This window comes from Dermacentor andersoni, chromosome 1 (assembly GCF_023375885.2).
Source record: "Dermacentor andersoni chromosome 1, qqDerAnde1_hic_scaffold, whole genome shotgun sequence".
Lineage (NCBI taxonomy): Eukaryota > Metazoa > Arthropoda > Arachnida > Ixodida > Ixodidae > Dermacentor > Dermacentor andersoni.
In genome coordinates this window covers 8467170-8487892 of record NC_092814.1, presented here as the reverse complement: position 1 = coordinate 8487892, position 20723 = coordinate 8467170, and the positions used below count along the sequence as shown (strand labels likewise).

At 46.7% G+C, this 20723-nt stretch overlaps 1 protein-coding gene across 7 annotated transcripts in view; it reads left to right on the top strand.

Moving 5' to 3' along the window:
- The first annotated feature begins 12563 nt into the window (after positions 1 to 12563).
- Unc-115a (actin binding LIM protein Uncoordinated 115a) overlaps positions 12564 to 20723 on the top strand; it is a 558372-nt gene continuing 550212 nt past the window's right edge. For 3 of the 7 annotated variants that reach the window (XM_050191440.3, XM_050191439.3, XM_050191442.3), the window contains exon 1: positions 12566 to 12829. In XM_050191440.3, coding sequence (XP_050047397.1) covers positions 12826 to 12829 — 4 coding nt within the window. In that variant the 5' untranslated portion in view covers positions 12566 to 12825. Of the gene's footprint in view, positions 12830 to 20723 lie in introns of all 7 variants that reach the window. The other 4 variants (XM_055061175.2, XM_055061174.2, XM_055061178.1 and 1 more) reach the window with 3 other exon arrangements.

Genomic DNA, 20723 nt, shown 5'->3' with positions numbered 1-20723 from the left:
ACGGGCTGGTGGGCCGCGGCTGCACGGCGTGCTTTCACGGCACGGACCCAGCGTGAGTAAGCTTCAAGCTCGGCAGGGCTGATGGAGGTGTCTGCGACTTGATATTCCATGAGCTGCGCGCCAACCGCTGGCACATTATGGACAGCAGTTTGGCATGACAGGTGAGTAATTGGTGAAGGCGGGGAAGCAGAGTGTGCGCCTGGCCCTCAGTGTCCCTGTACCGCACCCAAAACTTTCTCGTCCGCTTTCTGGCACGTCGGCGTCACACAAGTAAAGAACAAACAAGTATTATAGTGTTCACAGTCACCAGTAGCTCCACGTCCGTATCCGACATGCCTGAGCGTGGCCGGCAGGGGCGCAAAAAAAAAAAACGCAGACACTTCCGATGGAAGACGAAATGGGCAGAACGGAGAGCGCGTTGTCACGAGAAGTATCGAATGGAACAAGACAACGCGGGACTCCACGGGCCGCTGCCGCGTGCCGCAAAACGCGACTGTGGACTTGCCCGCACGCGCCTGCCGCGCGGGCGCTTGCCGCGTGCGGCGTGTCGCGCGCGTTTTTGTCGCTATTGTGGGCGCAAAACCCAAAGGCAGTTTGCGTCTTGCGCATGCGCAGTAGCTTCGACGCTATTTCTTTGGGGCCTCAATAGTTTGGGGCCCAAAGAGCTTTGCGGGTGTTAGCGTTGGGGCTCGAAGGAGTGAAGAGTTTTAGAATAGGGTTTTACGTTCGCAGATGGCGTCTTGCGCTGACAGCGCCACTACGGCGTCAAATAAAAGCTATTAGAAATAATTAAATAAGATATACCATTTTATGATAGAAATAGTAATTTTGACTTGCGTGTATTCGCGTTTACTTACAATTTGGAGGTTATTCTGTAAGCAGGAAACAATTAGTTGCGCTTAGTTTTGAGCAAACCAACTTTACGTGCCTTCACCAGCCAAGCTTAGCCGTGTTAGGCCTACGAGCCATAAAATCCACAAGTGAATTCGAAATCAGCGGCGTCTAATGACTCAATATTCATAACACACGCTAGTTGATAGAAAGCGATAACCGCAGTCACTTCTCTTAGCTTGCGAACTTCACGTGTTACCACGAATCGAACCTAGTTTAGTGCTAGGTTAGAGCCGTCGCTTCGATGGGTGCCGCCATGTTTGCTGACGCAAAGTTTTTGGGGCCGCTATTTGGGCTCCCGCTAAATCGGTGAAATTAGAGAGTTTTAGAATAGGGGCCCCAAACGTTTTGGGGCCCCAAAGAAATAGCGTCGAAGCCACTGCGCATGCGCGAGACGCAAACTGCGTTTGGGTTTTGCGTTGGGAACGCTATTTCACCGATTTAGCGGGAGCTCAAATAGCGTTCCCAAAAGCTTTGCGTCAACAAACATGGCGGCACCCATCGAAGCGACGGCTCTAACCTAGCACCAAACTGGGTTCGATTCGCGGTAATGCGTGAAGTTCGCAAGCTAGGAGAAGTGACTGCAGTTATCGCTTTCTCTCAACTAGCGTGTGTTATGAAGATTGATTCATTAGACGCCGCTGATTCCGAATTCGAGTGTCGATTTTATGGCTCGTAGGCCTAACGCGGCTAAGCTTGGCTGGTGAAGGCACGTAAAGTTGGTTTTGTTGCTCCAAACTAAGCACAACTAATTGTTTGCTGCTTGAAGAATAACCTCTAGATTGTAATTAAACGCGAATACACGCAAGTCAAAATTACTATTCATATCATAAGATGGTATATTTTATTTAATTATTTTTAATCGTTTTTCTTAGACGCCGTAGTGGCGCTGTCAGCGCAAGACGCTATCTGCAAACGCAAAGCCCTATTCTAAAACTCTTCACTCCTGCGTGCCCCAACGCTAACACCCGCAAAGCTCTTTGGGGCCCCAAAATATTGGGGCCCCTATTCTAAAACTCTCTATTACGTTCCCAACGCAAAACCCAAACGCAGTTTGCGTCTCGCGCATGCGCAGTGGCTTCGACGCTATTTCTTTGGGGCCCCAAAACGTTTGGGGCCTCTATTCTAAAACTCTCTAATAATTTCTGGCCATCCGAAGAGGCGCCGTCGCAAACAAGAGGCGTTTCGCGCGCAGCGCGAATTGAACGCGAGCACGATCGTGAGAGAAGCGGCGGCGGAAACCTACACCCGTTGGAGGGGAAATCGTTCCGCCAGGGGAGAAACGAGCGCTGGCGTCTAGGATGAAACTTGGCGTGCGGACGCCCATTATTTCTTCCCACCTTTTTCTTTCCGTCTCCTTCACCTCCTTTCCCACACTAGAACTACGTTGGCCCACTCCCTCGGCCGTAGGTATCTAATCCTCAGCTTCCTAGTTCTGAGTGTCCACTTTGTGCTCAAACTTTTCATGTATAGATATTTGTACACATTTCCCGCCCACCTTTTTTCCCCCAGTGCTGCGAGTCTCTGTTCATATTTTAGCTTACTTATTGCCTCTCTACCTTCGAATGACGTCCATCCCATGTCCCCCTGCACTCCCTCATTAGGGGTGTTCCCGTGCGCTCCTAAGGCCAACCTGCCTACACTTCTCTGTCTTGTTTCCATGCATGCCTGAACTTCCGATTTCATGAACAGTACTGAATTTCCGAATGTGAGGCCATGGTACCATAACCCCTTTCCATACCCCTCTAACCACCTCGTACCTACTATAGTTCCATAGTGCCTTGTGTTTCATTACAGCTGAGTTCCTTTTCACTTTTTCAATCATAATTTTTTCATGTTCTTCTAAGTGCTTTTTGACCTCGTTTAGCCATATGCCCAAATACTTGTATTTTTCCACATGATCAATCTTAGTGCCGTGTATTTCCAATGGTTCCCCCCTTTCTTCATTGTATACTAGCTATTATCCCAGACTTCTCTCTACTGAATTGCAGTCCCAATTTTTCTCCCTCCTCTCCACATATCCTCATTAGTTCCTGTAGCCCTACTCGGGTGTCAGAAAGCAGTACACGGAGGAAGGAAACTCAGGAGAGGCCCTGACGTCACTCTTTGTCAAGCAAAAGTGAAGCCGGAAGTTGGCGTTGCTCCGCCTATGCGGCCAGCTTTCCTCTGTTGTTTACATTTCTCGCGAAACCACGCCGCGCTGCGCGCAACCGTGCTGCTCGGACCCGCGCGCTCCGCAGCAATACTAAACAATCGTTAGCACGTTAGCATGATTAAAGAGGGCAAAACTTCCCGCGGACATTCCTTCGTCCGTTGCCATTGCCGTGGCGCGGTACATTGCGTACAGCGTTGCATGCGCGTTAATTTCACGAACTTTAGCTCCTCCTGTCCCACCTGGCCACAACAACATCCGGTACAGCACGGTCCAGATAACGCAGCGCAACAAAACACGAAGACCAACGCAAACCTGCCCGCACGGCGCCTTTGCCATGGTACGAAACCTACGGAGCAACACGTGTGAGCGCACAGAACAATAACAAAGCAACCATTGTGGCCCGAAAGGCGTGGCCACCACAGCAAAGAAATAAAAAAATTGGCTGAAGGCTTAGCTTGGTTAAGCCTGGAAGATTGCGAAAGCAATACCCTTGGCTGCGCCTTGGTTCGGCTGATGGTGTGGACATGGTTGCCTTTTGTTAAACTTATGGCTATACATCATCCGACATAGCGCAAGGCAGCGCGCCGACCACCAAGGTAAATATACCTGGTAGCGAAGCTTCCATAGGAGCCCATACGTTCAAAACATGGCGGTCCATCAGTGGATGGATGGATGGATGGATGTTATGAGCGTCCCCTTTGGAACGGAGCGGTGGGTTGCGCCATCAAGCTCTTGCTAATATGCTGCCTAATATCCTACCTAGGCTAACCAATGAAAAAAAGAAGAAAAAAAAATACTATGAACTACCACGTACAAATTCTCTGATCCCCTATTGCGAACTGTGCTTTTGTACATCTCCGTCTTTTGTCGTTCCCCTACTTTTCTTCCACTAATCCTCCAATCGCCTCTTACTAATGTCTATTGCGGACCTGTTTGCTTTACCACGGCTCCCGTTGAACCCAAGGGCTTCAAGGAGTCCAGTGGTGCCTAAATCGACCGCTGGGTAGACGTCTTCACATTCTAATAAAATATGCTCCGTCGTTTCCCTAGCTTTACCGCAGCAAGCACATGCTTCTTCCTTCTTATATCTCGCTTTATAGGTGCGTGTTCTAAGGCATCCCGATCTCGCTTCGAAAAGTAATGAGCTTCCCTTTGAGTTATCATGCATAAATGGTTTCTTTCCTGATTTCGTTTTTTCCTCTTAAGTAGTTACTCATGGCAGGTTTCTTTTCCATTGCCGCCACCCATGAGATTAATTCAGTCTCTCTGACTTTCCGCTTGACCTTCTTTGCTGCTGTGTTGCCCACCCCACAGGCCGCATACTTGCTCGTAAGCTTCATAGTTCTTTTCCTCCACAGTAAATCAATGTTTTGCCTGTACAGATACCTGAACACTCTCCCAGCCCATTTACTTTCTTCCATATTCCTCAGCCGTTCTTCATACTCAATTTTACTGCGAGCTTCCCTCACTTCAAAACTAGTCCATCCCATATCCCCCTGCACAGCTTCATTTGTAGTCTTCCCGTGAGCGCCCAATGCGAGGCGACCCACTGACCTTTGGTTCCCGTCGAGTCCTGATTGTACCCCTGATTTAAAGCAAACAACCGCATTTCCAAAAGTAAGTCCTGGAACCATTACCCCTTTCCAGATATCTCGGAGGACCTCGTACCTATTGTATCCCCATAACGCTCTGTGCTTCATTATGGCTGCATTTCTCTTCCCCTTGACTGTTATGGTCTTTTCCTGTGTTTCCATATATCCATTGCCTTCGTTTATCCATATACCAAGGTATTGATATTCTATTACCCGAGGTATTTATTGTCCCTGTATCTCCACTGTCTGTTCACTGTTTTAATTGAATACCATAACACCTGATTTTCTAACACTAAATTTCAAACCTAAATTGTTGCCTTCCTGTCCACAGATATTAGCCAGACGTTGCAAATCACTTTGATTGTTAACGAGCAACACAATGCCGTCCGCATAAAATAAACCTGGGAGTTGCTGTTCTATTACTGTACCTGCCTGTTTGTCATCATCATCATCATCATCAGCCTAGTTGCGCCCACTGCAGGGCAAAGGCCTCTCCCATACTTCTCCAGCTACCCCGGTCATGTACTAATTGTGGCCATGTTGTCCCTGCAAACGTCTTAATGTCATCCTCCCACCTAACTTTCTGCCACCCCGTACTACGCTTCCCTTCCCTTGGAATCCAGTCCGTAACCCTTAATGACCATCGGTTATCTTCCCTCCTCATTACATGTCCGGCCCATGCCCATTTCTTTTTCTTGATTTCAACTAAGATGTCATTTACCCGCGTTTGTTCCCTCACCCAATCTGCTCTTTTCTTATCCCTTAACGTTACACCTATCATTCTTCTTTCCCTAGCTCGTTGCGTCGTCCTCAATTTCAGCAGAACCCTTTTCGTAAACCTCCAGGTTTCTGCCCTGTAGGTTTGTATGAGAGATTAAACCCGATATTACTTCCTTCTAGCGCCCTCTCCATCCTCACCATGTACATCATAAACAGCAGCGGGGATAAAGGGCACCCCTGACTCAGTCCCCTGCTGATATGAACTTTCTCCGCGCTCCTCATCCCTTTCCATTCAACGCAAACGGTATTTTCTAGGTAAATCTCTCTCAAAAGCTGTAGACAATCGTTACCTAAGCCTTCCCCTTCCAGAATATCCCACAAAATGTTGCGGCCTACGTTGTCGTAGGCTCCTGTAATGTCCAAAAAGGCCACATACAATGGTCTGCTTTCTGCTTTTGATATTTCAATACACTGAGTAAGAACAAACAAGTTATCATCCAAATGCCTACCTATTCTAAAGCCATTCTGAAGCTCTCCCAAAATGTCATTATTCTCTGCCCATGCTTGAAGCTTTAATTTGATTACCTGCATTGCTAGCCTGTATATCACCGATGTAATGGTCAACGGTCTATACGAGTGAATTCTGTCTTTCTCCCCCTTACCTTTATCAATTAAATTAATTCTACTTTGTCGCCAACTGTCTGGTATTCGTCTATCTTTTAAAGTTTTTTCCACTGCTTTCACCAGAGCTTCCTTACTTTTTGGTCCCAGTTCATTTATCAGCCTAACGGGAACCTCGTCTAGCCCTGTGGCTGTGCGCTTGGGAATTTTCTCTTCCGCTTTCTTCCAATCTAAATTTGTCAGCACCAGCTCCTTTTCCACTTGGGTCTCTTTCATGCTCTTTTTTTCTTGAAATACAACCTCGTCCTTGCCTTGGAAAGATTCGGCTGTTACTTTTTGGATGTAATTTATTACCGCTTCTCCTTCCAGTTTTTTTTCATCTTCGTCTAGGATATGTTGTTGTATTGTTGTTGAGTTCCTGCCTAATAATTTTATGTGATTCCAAAATATTCTAGATGCGGCCTTCTTTTTCTCACGTATTTCTGACAACCAACGTTCACTTTCACCTTTTAATTTTGCTTGCACCAGTACTTGAACCATAGACTTTTTCTCCCGGTATTACTTCATCCTGTGGCAACTGCGCCTTCTTTGCCTGCCTGTGCTCTCGATATGCTTTCTGTCGTTCGGCGATCGCTTCTCGTATCTCCTTGTTCCACCAGCTTTTCGGTTTCTTTTTTCATTTCCAACGAACATGTTTCTCTTTCCGTATTTCTGTCGTTATTACACTTAGAAGCTCACCATATTCCCACTCCTTACTTGGCCACTTGCCAAGTTCTTCCTCAACTTTAGTGACTATATTTGCTATTTGTTCAGCGTTCAAATTTGGACTGGCCATTGTGCTTTCCTTGCTCTCTTTCCCAACTACATATCCCATTTTCAAAATGATGCGTTTATGGTCACTCCTTATGCTGTTAAACCCTTCCTCATCGATGACCATTTCTCTCAACTTATCATGAATTCCTTCTGTCATCAGACAGTAATCAATGGTCGATTGCCGGTTTCCCACTTCCCACGTGATCTGTCCTTCACACTTAGCCCCTGTATTCACGATCACGAGGTTATGTTGCTCGCAAAGGTCTAGCGTTGACTTCCCGTTATTGTCGGTATAGCCATCTAAATCCTGTATGTGGGCATTCATGTCACCTAATAGGACATAAAAATGCAGCGCTGGCGCTGCGGCGTACATTCCGTACAGTCCATGTTCCTACGGCGCCATCTCGTGCTATCTACATTAAGCGCCTCAGCGGCGAGCGCTTCCTGAACACACTGCAGCCCCGTCTCTCGGGGTGCTATTCTCGACACGCATGGCGGCTGCACTGCCGCCATTATCCGCCATGTTGACTCTCTGATTGGCTGTGGCGAGCTCACGTGCCTTGAAATTTGTGCCGGGAAACGGAAGTTTTGCGGAATGTCATTTTGCGTTTTCATCAAGATGACGAAACGTGACGTGGAGCTGCAAATTTTATGGACTAATACATTTTTTTGGTCCTTGGCAGATATATTGTGATGTTAGCGCTTCAAAAAGAATGTGAGCGGTAGCGTGCAGAAGCCAGTGCAATGCATCTGCAATTGCGCGAATATGTGGTGGCGATCCAAGATGTGCGCCATGCCAGCTTGCTGATTGGCTGAAGGAATATCTCGTGAGGAGCGTCACAGGAAGGGCTGTTTCGTAAACGTCATTTTGACAATGGGTGACGTTGCGCTGGGCCGCCATTGCTGAGATTTTCCGCCATAATTTTTGCTGCGACGAGCCGCGCGAATTATGCTAATGAGCAGCCATATGCAATGGCAGCCTAGAGGAATGCGTATCGCCACATTTTCCCCGTCGTTTGGCACCACGAAAATCTTTTGTTCATAACGCGTGCTCGTAGTATTTGCATCGCTCTCGGGTGGTGTACACATTTGTGTTTGGGGCCATCATTTTTTAAAAGAACGCGTTTATACGAAATAATATTGGTTGAACATAGCAAACTTTCGGCAATGTTGTCCACTTTTCACTGCTGCATTTGTATTGTAATCAAGATTAATGCCTTTTTGCACAATCAAAAGTTATGACAATGGCTTCTTTCTAATTTATAAAAAGAAATGTACGCAAGGCGGCGCCTTGAAGTTTCCTCCCTCGGTGCGAGTAACCAGCGAAATGAACAAGAGATGGCAGCGCCGGCGCTTGCGTCGCGCTAGTGGATATCTCTGGCGCGCGCAACGCTATCGGTGATACTCGGCCGTTTCTCAGCCAGCCGAGTCGGGCTGAGTCACTTGCGTTTCACGAGATAGCGATGACGTGGCCTAGAACGTGCGCGCATCACCACTGGTAGGTCGCGTATGTTGTCTCAAGCAAGAAAACAAGCGCGTTGGCGCCAACATGCGATGACTCATTTCATTTTCCGGCTACACGCATTCTAGCTATTGAAGCAGACGACGGCTTGTACGCAGCAGACGACGGAAGCGAGAAGCGTTTTCGACGGAATAATCATATGCTTTGAGATAGCTGCTTCATTTTTACTGCGGAGGAAAACTGTTTTGCTTTACTGGTAACGCTACATTCAGTGCCATCTTTTCAGTTTCTTAGGCGAAACGTCAAGTTGGCGTCACGTTACATAAGCAAAACTGGGCCACTAGCGCCATTTTGTTTGCGTCGCGCCTACGTCATGCATCAAAGAAAATGGCGGAATGTCCAGAATAGCGCCCTCGGTCTGGCTAAAGCCCCTCCATCCACGCGCGGATGTAGGGGCTTTAGGTCTGGCGTGACGTCACACCAGCGAGCGCCCTCTCTCGGTAGCGGCGCAGCAGCGGCGCTCAATGCTTCGCCTCCACTAAAGTCCCTTAATAATTTGAAAGTAACGACACTCTTTGAACTCTGCCGCCGCCACGCGACCTCCTCGCCTCCTCCTCGCCCCTTGCGTGTTCCCCCCGCGGTAACCAGTTTTGCCCCCGTTTTTCTGCACGACGATTGGTCTCCCTGCCGTTGCCCTTGGATACGCGCGGATCTTGAGTTTTGCTTGCGTTTTTCTTTTTCGTTCGCGCCATTTTCCTCCTGAGCACGGCTGGCTCGGCGCTTTAGTTCGGTGTAGCGAACGTTGTACGCCGTGTTTCCTGCTCTATGTGCTAGCGCTATGCCGGGCTGTTGCGCATATAACTGCAGCAAGAAGCCTGAAGATGGTTATGCCGTTTTTATGATACCACAATGAAAGCGTGACGGCTTGCGTAGGAAGCAGTGGCTGCATGACATTGGCCGAAAGAACTTTGTTCCGACAAAGAACAGCGTTGTTTGCTAGCTGAGGCGTCTTTCTTATAGCTCGTAGCAAAGCATCCCGTAATGCTGCATTTTTTTTTTTTCATTCTTCTGGCCTGCTCACCAGCGCTTTTGCGGTTGTCCTCACTATGCTTAATATTCCCCTCGCACGTCGCTAACTGTTGTTATGCAGTCGGAAGTGCAGCATTATAGATTCTGCTTTGTGCCTTGAAGAAATTTGTGGCAAGTATACCCGTAGTATTGCAGATGATGAGCGTTAGCTAGTCAACATTGAGTTTTTGTTTAAGTTTTAAGCCGAAAGCCTTTAGATCTCTATGTTTCAAGGTCGCGTTGTAAACTGGAAATATCACGTGACCCAAATCATGTCCACCCCCTTATTAGAGAATGATCACCCAAGTTAATCAATGAATCATTAGTGATTGACATAAGGTGGATTAGGGAGGATTAATGTTGATTGGAGTGTATTAAAGAAGATTATGGTGTATTAGGGACCATGGAGCTGGATTAGGTTTGATAGAGGTGGATTAGGGTGTGTTAAGGTAGATTGGGACTATTAAGCAGGATTAGGTTTGATAAAGGTGCATGAATAAGGATTAAGGTGGATGATAGAGGATTATGATGGATTAGGATTGATAAAGCAGGATTAAGACCGTATATGGTAGGCTAAGGTGCATTAGGGGCGATGTAGGTTGATTAGATTGTATTAAGGTGGATTTGGAGTATTAAGGTGTATGAAGGAGCATTAAGGTGGAATAGGGTGGACTAAGGTGAATTAGGGTTAATTGAGTATTAAGACCAATTAGTCTACCATAATCCTCCTAATGCACATTAATCCACATTCATCGACCTTAATCCTCCTTCATTCACTTTAATCCACCATAATCCACGAGAGTCCTCCTTAATGCACTTTAATCCTCCTCAATCAACCCTACTGCTTCTTCATTCACTTTAATCCACCCTAATCCACTATAATTGTCCTTAATTCACCTTAATACACATTCATCTACCTTTGTCCACCCTAATCCTGCTTAATCCACCCTTATCCTCCTTCATTCACTTTAGCCAACCATAACCCTCCTTAATGCACCTTAATCCTTCTTAATCCACCCTCATCCTTCTTCATGCACTTTAATCCACCCTAATCCACTATAATCGTCTTTAATGCACCTCAACGCACTTTCATTCACCCTAAGCCACCTTCATCGACCTTAATACAACCTTGTCCTCCTTTATGCACGTTAATCCACTTTCATCAACTTTAATCCACCTTAACCCTCCTTAATACACCCGAATTCATCTTAATCCAATCACTAATCAATCATTACTTTGCTAATCATTAATCATCTCCTATGCGCGGCTGCACATGCTTTCGTTCGCTTCCCGCCTTCCTTCGGTCACGTGATATTTTCTGTAGCTCACAACGGGACCTTGAAACAGAGGTCTAAGGCTTTCGCTTATAAGCCACATACAAAGGGATGTGTCACAAGCAATACTAGATCAGACGCACGAAGTAAAGCATCTGATCATGTGGCAGAAAAATTGTCTGGAGTATAGAACTCGCCCCAAAGCTCCTTTTACATCGGTATACCCCGTTCATACGGCTTTAAGAAAAAACCAACCTCCTCATAAACGTTGCCTCCAGCATTATCGATGCTGTTATTAGCATTTCTCAAAATTTCCAACCCCAGTGGGGCGCGCAACTGGCCCAAAATAACACGCCTCCATAGAATCCTGGGGCCCGTCTGCGGGAGCCCAGGAGGAAAAGCGCGCCGTGCGCAGCCGGCGGGCGAGGAGAATCGAGGAGGAAAGCGCCGTGAGGAGGAAAGTGTCGCTACTTTCAAATTATCAAGGGGTTTTACGCTTCCACCATCGATGCCGCGTGCGTGCGAGCTGGGGCCCCATCTCTCGGTCTGGCGTGACGTCACATGGTCACGTGACGCGCAGCTGTGTAAGGAGGCGCCACCACAGAACACCTATACAAACTGCGCCACGACCACCGATGGGCCGAAAGTGCGAGCAGTATTGCTTTCGCAATAAAAACAGCAAAACAAAGAAGAACCTATGACGTCATTTCCTTCACACTTTTCTCCTAGCGCGCGGAGGGGGTAGGGCCTCTCCTCAGTTTCCTTCCTCCATGAAGCAGTACAATACCATCTGCATACATCAGACCAGCTAGTACTTGAGCTACCTCCTTCTGCCCTTCCAGCATAGAGCTTCTGTCAGTTCCTATTGTGCTCTGTTCTAGCCTCTTTTGCACTTGGCTCATGTAAATCATAAAAAATGGCTGTGGCTTAGCTAAGGTTAAGCCCAGGATGCGAAGCATACTAGCCTTTATTTTTGTTGTTGAACCACTGTTTAGCCTGGTGAACTACTGTTGCTTGGCTATATTTGGTTCGGCTAGTAGAAGAAACAACTCATGCTTTACGCGACAGCGTTCCCGTCGACCCGCCAAGGGGTGTAAGACAATGGGCTACGGCGCAGTGACTACGCGCCCCGCATTGGACGCGGTGAGCGTCGAGCAACGCAGCATTCGGCGCGGCAACGAAATGTGCGCCTGAGCAAGCGACGCACGCCTGAGCCTTAGAAACAGCTAGTTTCTAAGGCAACACCGCATTCACTAGAGGCGCTTTTGTACCGCTTCGAAGCATTGTACTCGTGGCTCAGTGGTAGCGTCTCCGTCTCACACTCCGGAGACCCTGGTTCGATTCCCACCCAGCCCATCTTGCAAGAGTTGAGCCAAAGCCACCCAGAAAAAGCGCAGCTGCTTATATACCGCCGCGACGCCGCGAGCGACGGCGCGAGTTGGAGCCCCGTTTCTCCTCTGTTGTGACGTCACGGTGTCACGTGGCATTGGAGGCGACACCGCCGCGCCTGAGGAGCTGGGTTGAGCTCTAGTAATATGCTTCGCATAAAAGCAGGGGCGACAAAGGGCAGCCCTGCCTCAGACCACTTCTTAGCTGGCTTTGTAGTTTCCCCCTCCCATGCTATCTCTACCTCATTATCTCTAAAAACTTGTTGTAGGAATCCAACCAACTTTCTATCTAGACCATATTCCTTCAACTGGCTCCATAACTTTTCTCGGTTTACATTATCGTAGGCTTCTCTAATGTCTAAAAAAGCTATCCATAGCGGTTCCTGCCTGGCTGCCGCTATCTCAATGCTGTAGAATTCGTCAATGTTGCCCGCTATGTCCTTATGGATTAGCAATACTACCCCGTATTGCTTCTTATCAGGGAGTAATGCAGCTCACTAGCGCCAGAGTTCTCCCTAGTAATCTTTGTAGGAAACTCTGCGTTTGTTGGCTTCGGGCGTCTAGAGGGCGCCACGTGGCTGTTCTCGACGACGAATTGGCTGTGGGCGGCTGCTGATTTGTGTGCCCGACAGCCAGAAGGATCGAATGGTGTTGAGTGGATTCGCCCTCGAGTTCGTGTGTTGATGTGTGCGGTGCCTATTGTCCGTCCTTGAATTCGCGCCCAAGGTACCGATCACTTTCCGCCCACGCTATAACAAAGTAGTGGCACGGCGTGAGGTTATTTGCTGTTCGTAATTTGGATAGCTGCTCGAAGTTTTGACATCGGGTCTCGGCAGACACGATGGGTAAGTCAATGTAGGCCTAAAATGTTCTGTACTTAGAAGTCGCCTGCTCGTGCCGAATAATTTGGCGTTGTTTCTTTCGCCGCGTAGCACCACGCTCGATGCACGCTGACCTTGCTTCGACCGTTGCGCAACCGGTACGGCTGAGCAGGCGACAACGCCTTGCGGCTCCGGAGCTCGCACAAAGGGTGCATGTTCGGTTGAGCCGGCTCACGGCCCAGCAGCGCTGCATGCAACCGGTTTCGGGTGCGGCACGAACGCCAAGTGAATGTCGCGTCAAGGCTCGCGTCGGCGGCACGCGCTTCCTGGATCCATGCGAGGGCGTGTCCCGGAGGCTGGACGGTACTCGTTTGCGAGCCTCTAAGCGAGAGGCACGTTGGAGGAACACATTAAGAAGTTGACGCCGTTAACGTGACCTCAAACTAAGTACTAATGTATGAGCGTAATTCACACCTGAAGCCACGTTGTTTGTCACCATCAGTAGGAATGCTGAAGACTGGTTTGGCTTGTGGAAGCCCTATACTGGTCTTGGGTAGCTGCGCTTTTAAAAGCTTTTAAATGTCTCCCTTACTTGCTTATTGACCTGCGACTGTTGCAGTCAGCCCGTTCACCTCTTATTTAATGGTCCTTTAAAGAGAATGATTGCATAATGTGCTGCTTCTTGAGAAAGGTCTAAACAGCCCAAGTTTTGCCAAGGCATTAATTTCGCCTATCAGAAGCCCAAGATAGAGATAGAGTGGGGAGCAGAAATTTCCCTTCCACTGACCACTGCAAAACAAACTACATCATCACTAGGCATGCACAGCCTCCATCACGGCTCTTTAGAGCGCCGGGGGCGGTATTCTCGGGCGATCACTTTCGGGGTGACTAGCGTCGGCAGCGTTCGACGATATATAAGAGCATGCTTGGCACTGTGCCAAGCATGTCGCTCGTGGACGGAGATGCGTCCTAGTCGCGTGAAATCTTGCCAAAGTGTCCCCGAAAGCTGGAGAAAATTACCCCCCGCATGTATGGTTCTGAAACATATGGTGTCGTCTTACCAGAGGAAGCTGGAACAACATACTTGCTTCTGAGCATGCGCTTACAACTGGACAGGGTTTTGCCATGTGCAGTCATAGCGATGTGCTTTGCACAGTTTCCCATTTGTGATATTGCACCACAGGGGAGCGCCGGAGTAGATGCCATGCTGCAGTAATGATTCTTTATCAGTGTGCATCCTCGCAAAAATGCAACTGCTTATGCAACTCGTTATTGTGCAGAATCGTGAGAAAGGCAGCGCATGCTCAGAAGTAACCATGTTGTTCAGCTTTATCCAGTAGGCCGCATCAAGGGCTGGTAGACGGTGAAGTCCATAGATAACTTGTTATCAAGGAACCTTCCGAGATGACCATTTATGTCCCATAGATGTCCCATAGACGTCCATGAACATCATGTTTTAGACATTGCACACACCCTATAGATTATTTACACATTTGTGCAAAAGCACATGGACTATGGACTATGAAAGAAAGACTGACACAATACCGCTGTGTCCAGTCTTCTCCTTTAGTCGTCCATATGCTTCTGCGCTGCTGTGTAAGTAATGCTGTACCAACTAGCCCACCAGTCTATCCTATAGATGTCTATATTTCTCCAGACATTACAAATATATACCATGGGTAATCTAAGTCCCATCCAAATCACGTTGCTGTAACATTGAAAGGATATTACAGCTGGACATAAGTGACCTCTAATATGAAAACAAGGCTCACGGAATCTTAGATCTGTATTTTGATCATTCTGTATTACAAATCCTGCAAAGGCTATATGAAAAAAATTTCATAGATGATTACGATACTCTCTAATGTGAAATTTGAGAGCAGCTGTATACATGTTTTCATTTTGTGATATATTGGCTGGCACCGACAATCTGTCTCATGCGGCAACTTGCAAACGCAGTAAAGTGTGTTGTCTTCCTCGCTAATCGGGAGATCGCGAGAGGAAGCGCGTGGGTGAAGCGTAGGCATGATTCACAGCAGCCGCCGCATACAACCTCCGTTCATGCAGCGCATTGTTTCCATACAGACGATGCGGGCTACTCCGGTGTCATGTTGCAGCCATTGTTGCCGCGAAGCCCCCTGTGCGCAGCACTGCGGTTTTCTCATGACGATTTTGCCATACACTCACCGTGCGCTCTCCACTCTCATGTTGCGACTGGCGCAGTCTGACGAGTCGCAGCTGACGATGATGGGGTCTCATCTCTGGGAGGCATGGTAGTGAGCCTGATTTAGCGACCGCTGCGGAGCTCCGTTGCGAGGCCGGGAATTGCAAACCTCCACCAAAATGTTACGTGTGGAAAGACAGCTAGAAGAGACTATTTACACTGTATTTACTAGAGCAGCGCAGCCAGAGACCAAGCTGGTAACCAGCTCGTGCCAAGCACAGGTGCCCATCTTAGTCTTCCTTTGCGCCATGCCTCATAAGTGCCTGTTGTATTGCAACAATACATACTAAAAAAAAATCCACACAAGCACAATCCCAAAATGGAATGTTCATCTTGACAGGCAACTTGGTCAGGCAGCATTTGTGGTGTGACAAGCTACCAACACAATGCTGCCAGATACTTATTTGTACAAATAAGCATTGCAAATGAGAAATATTCCTGACACTTCAAGAGGGGCTCCAGAAACCAAGCGGTACAAATATGTCTGAAAATGAACCACCGGAACGTTGCTCTCGGGACATTTGTATAAGTGCTCCGCAAGGTGAATAAACACACCACAAATAGCAGTCAGAAACGGAGCTCTAAAGTTCAGTATACAACTATACAGCTCGGCCAAGTGTATAAGTACTTGGGCCATGGTCAATCGAACAAAAGTAAAGAGACTGATGAAGCACATTTCATGCTGCTCGCACGCTGAAAATTACCCTGCACTTGTGTTGAAGTGAGCGCTGAATTGATATCAGTGGCGATAGGAAGTCAGATATTGAGACTTCAAGCTACATTTTTCTTTATAATCTGTCGTAATATATTGGCCAGTTAATGATTACATATTTTTAACTGTACTAATAGATATAACTGAAAAAGAAAGCGTTTGTGTATGCAAAAAAATTACTTTAATAAGGTTTGGCTTTTGATGCGTGGTGTCCAGCAGTGCGTACAAAGGTAATGTGAAATTGCTAATCATAAGCACATTGCAAATCATAAATCCAGTCATAAACTAAAATTCTGGGCTTTAATGTTTCAAATTGAATCTTTTCAAAATGAACAATGGATATTTCGCAATTCAGGAACACATTCTCCCTCTTGTAGGATCTCGAACATGCACAGTGATCATGATGATGGGAAAAACAGTAAATGCCCCGCCACAGTGTTGCAACAGGCAGATGTGTGACATTTCCTCTCCTGGCATCTCATTGTGAGGCATTGGAGACAATTCGCTTGTGTGTATGTGCCATGGTGTGTTCATCTAGTCGTAACACACAATGTACGATCAGTGTGCGAAAGCTTTGGATGTGCAAGAGATGTCCAAATCACAAAGAAATTCTATGTTTGGATAACCCTTGACTGCGATGTACTAGTGGGACATTTTATAGATGTGAACTAGACGTTGTTAAATGTCTTAGATGTTCGGTCTTTTGTGGTACGTCCAACGGATATTTGCGGTTTGCTGGGCTAGTAGATAGCCGCGACAGGGGCTGTACATTACTTTCATTTAGTTTTTTCCCGAGGCTCCTCTAGCCTACCTGCTCTGGCACTGAACAAAATATAAAATGGCTTTATTTTATGCATTTGCCATTTGTGATTCAGACTTGCCACAGCAGACTGTTGACTCCCAATTGCTTTATTCTGGGATCCTGTTGATAATGCTCGTCATTCAGGCTGTAAGATTGGTAACATTGTGCATTGTCTCTGCTCATTTTGGATACCTGTTTGTTCATGAATCTGTTCTGACAGTATGCCTAGCTTCTTTTCTCGAAGTTCCAAGTGTCTCATTTTCCATTTCAGTTGCCTGCACAATATTCCTTACACTGCCATTCCATGAGCTCCATTAATGTTTTAAGTGGGTGCTGACCTTGACTGTCGTCCTGCAAATTTTAGTTGGCTTGCAAGTCTCCTCTGCATTAAGTTCCGATGCACTGGGCGTCATACACCCATCCATAAACTTGAGCGCGGCATTTTTTTGAATAATACGCTATCCTGGTCCCTGGCAGCTATATTGCTATTTTAGCTCTCAAGAAAGGCTAAGAGTACTGACAAAATTCTTTGGGCTCTGTTTCTTGCCCTTAATCTGTTGCTATTGACCCAGTAATCATGCTAAAGACTCGTTTGCTCCACTGTGTGACGATTGTTTAGTTACATGCTTGTATTTGACAACCAGTCATGGTACAGGTTTTGAAAAGCACTTGGAAGCGCAATTGAGGATGGCAGAATACTAGGTGGGACGATGAAATTGGCAAATTCACGGGTGCTAGTTGGAATCAGTTGGCGCAGGACAAGGGTAATTTGAGATTGCAAGGAAAGGCCTTTGTCCTGCAGTGGACATGAAATAGACTGATGATGAGGATGTGCCCAGTGACGTAAAAGGCATGCTTGTAAACAGTGATCATCAAGTGAGCGTGCAGACTTGTGACACATGCTTGCACACTGTCTACCATGCCATCTGTGCTCCTCTTTTGTCTTCTAGTTTGGTAGGATACCTGTTCAATGCTACACTATTGTAATGCTTCATTGGGCACATGTCCACTACACAGTATGATCCCGGCATTAGACTTAGCCATGTTTTGTGTGTGCGCAAACTTCTTACCCTTTGCAGTTCGCTGGGTAACCTGAGTTGTACGGCAGGAACATGCTGGTAGCGACATATGGTGATGCAGTGTGTCATCGGAACACCCACAGCTATTACTGCAACTTGCAATATTCTGCCGAACTGCTGGTGCAAAGTGTCGGTAGCACCATAATCATTAATATACCATACTTTTATTATAGTTCCCTTCAACGGTAAAACACGCACACAAAAAAAGAAAAAAAAATCTGATGGACAAGATGTCATCACCAGCTTGGCTACTGCTAGCCACAGCAGAGATAAACCTGGCAATCGGTAAATGGTCAGCAGTTTGCACGTATGCTTTGTGTGCAGTCAGTGCAAGACAGCCAATGCAAACAGTGCTGAGACGTGTTCCGAATGGCAAGACAAGCTAATGACATTGCGTGTTGCCAAAATCAATTGTGAAAAGTTGTGATGTAACATTGTTTACAAATAGGACCAACGCTGATGACTACATTGATAGGTGCTGCGCTTTTCAATTTGTTGCTCGTACGAACTTCAAAATTAAATTAAAATGACTCCTAAGCTGCATTTCCTATTGAAACTTCACAGATTATACCTATGAGTTAGCAGCAAAGTAATATACCACCTATTTCGAGTGGGAATTTTTGTGCCAGTACCCCGTAATGGCAGTACGCTGGAGCCTGTGCAATATATCTGCATTGCTGCGAACTTATGGTGCCATTCTGAGATAGCCACCATTTCAGCTTGTTGATTGGCTGAAGAAATGTCACAGGAACGTACGAGAGCTGCTTTTTCTTAATTGCGTGGGTGTCATGTGAATGCGTGAGCTGTGAGAGAGACATTTAGGGTGCGATCTTGTCTCTCTCGCAGCTCACGCATTCACATTCACAATTCCAAAATCGAACGGAGGTGGTCCATTCTTTACGTCATGGAATAGGCGGTCCGTTCCGTTGTGTTCGTCTGATAGCAGACGACACGGAATGATTGACAGCAGCAACCCTGCCACAATTAACGTCATGGCGTTCGTCACGGTTGAAATTGACCAATCGTGTGCGGCTTGGCGGAAGGGACTGCCTCCGTTCTATTTTGGAACGCGTACAAGATCGCACCTTTAGAGGCTTGCGAGATTTTGGTCCTTTTTGCTGTTGACTGTTCAAAAACACATTTGCCTAGGTACTAATGAGGATGGCGCTTTGCTCCAGTGTAAGCGTCGCTTAAACTTCCGTTCAAATGGCATTTTAATGGCTAATACAGACTCTGAGACATAAGGAAGTATAATATGGATAGAATTGAACATGCTCTTAGGAACGGAGGAAGCCTAAAAGCAGTGAAGAAACTAGGAATAGGCAAGAATCAGATGTATGCATTAAGAGACAGAGCCGGCAATATCATTACTAATATGGTTGAGATAGTTAAGTGGCTGAGGAGTTCTATAGAGATTTATACAGTACCAGTGGCACCCACGACGATAATGGAAGAGAGAATAGTCTAGTGGAATTTGAAATCCCACAAGAAACGCTGGAAGAAGTAAAGAGAGCCTTGGGAGCTATGCAAAGGGGAAGGCAGCTGGGGAGGATCAGGTAACAGATTTGTTGAAGGATGGTGGGCAGATTGTTCTAGAAAAACTGGCCACCCTGTATACGCAATGCCTCATGACTTCGAGCGTACCGGAATCTTGGAAGAATGCTAACATAATCCTAATCCATAAGAAAGGGGACGCCAAAGACTTGAAAAATTATAGACCGATCAGCTTACTGTCCGTTGCCTACAAAGTATTTACTAAAGTAATCGCAAATAGAATCAGGAACACCTTAGACTTCTGTCAACCAAAGGACCAGGCAGGATTCCGTAAAGGCTACTCAACAATAGACCATATTCACACTATCAATCAGGTGATATAGAAATGTGCCAAATATAACCAACCCTTATATATAGCTTTCATTGATTACGAGAAAGCGTTTGATTCAGTCGAAACCTCAGCAGTCATGCAGGCATTACGGAAACAGGGTGTAGACGAGCCGTATGTAAAAATACTGAAAGATATCAATAGCGGCTCCACAGTCACCGTAGTCCTCCATAAAAAAAAATGCAACAAAATCCCAATAAAGAAAGGCCTCAGGCAGGGAGATAAGATCTCTCCTTTGCTATTCACAGCGTGTTTACAGGAGGTATTCAGAGACCTGGATTGGGAAGAAAATGCGGACAAGCGTTAATGGAGAATATCTTAATAACTTGCGATTCACTGATGGTATTGCCTTGCTTTGTAACTCAGGAGACCAACTGCAATGGTTGCTCACTGACCTGGAGAGGCAAAGCAGAAGGGTGGGTCTAAAAATTATTCTGCAGAACACTAAAGTAATGTTTAAAAGTCTCTGAAGAGAACAGCAGTTTACAATACGTAGCGAGGCACTGGAAGTGGTAAGGGAATACATCTACTCAGGACAGGTAGTGACCGCAGATCTGGATCATGAGACTGAAATAATCAGAATAAAAATGGGCTGGGGTGCATTTGGCAGGCATTCTCAGATCATGAACAGCAGGTTGCCATTGTCCCTCAAGAGAAAAGTGTATAACAGCTGTGTCTTACCAGTACTCACGTACAAGGCAGAAACCTGGAAGCTTACGAAAAGGGTTCTACTTAAATTGAGGACGACGCAACAAGCTTTGGAAAGAATGATAGGTGTAACGTTAAGGGATAAGTAAAGAGCAGATTGGGTGAGGGAACAAACACGAGTTAATGACATCTTAGTTGAAATCAAGAAAAAGAAATGGGCATGGGCAGGACATGTAATGAGGAGGGAAGATAATCGATGGTCATTAAGGGTTATGCACTGGATTCCAAGGGGAGGGAAGCATAGCAGGGGGCAGAAGAAAGTTAGGTGGGCGGATGAGATTAAGAAGTTTGCAGGGACGAGATGGCCACAATTAGTACATGACCGGGGTAGTTGGAGAAGTATTGGAAAGGCCTTTGCCCTGCAGTGGGCGTAACCAGGCTGATGATGATGATGAGACTCTAATGGTGAAGTGGCAGTTCGTCGTCAGTGGGTGGTCTGTGTCACTGTAGTGCACATAGCATAAGGTTTGCTGCTTCGCAGGTAGTCTTTGGCGCTGTGCCAGTGTAACGA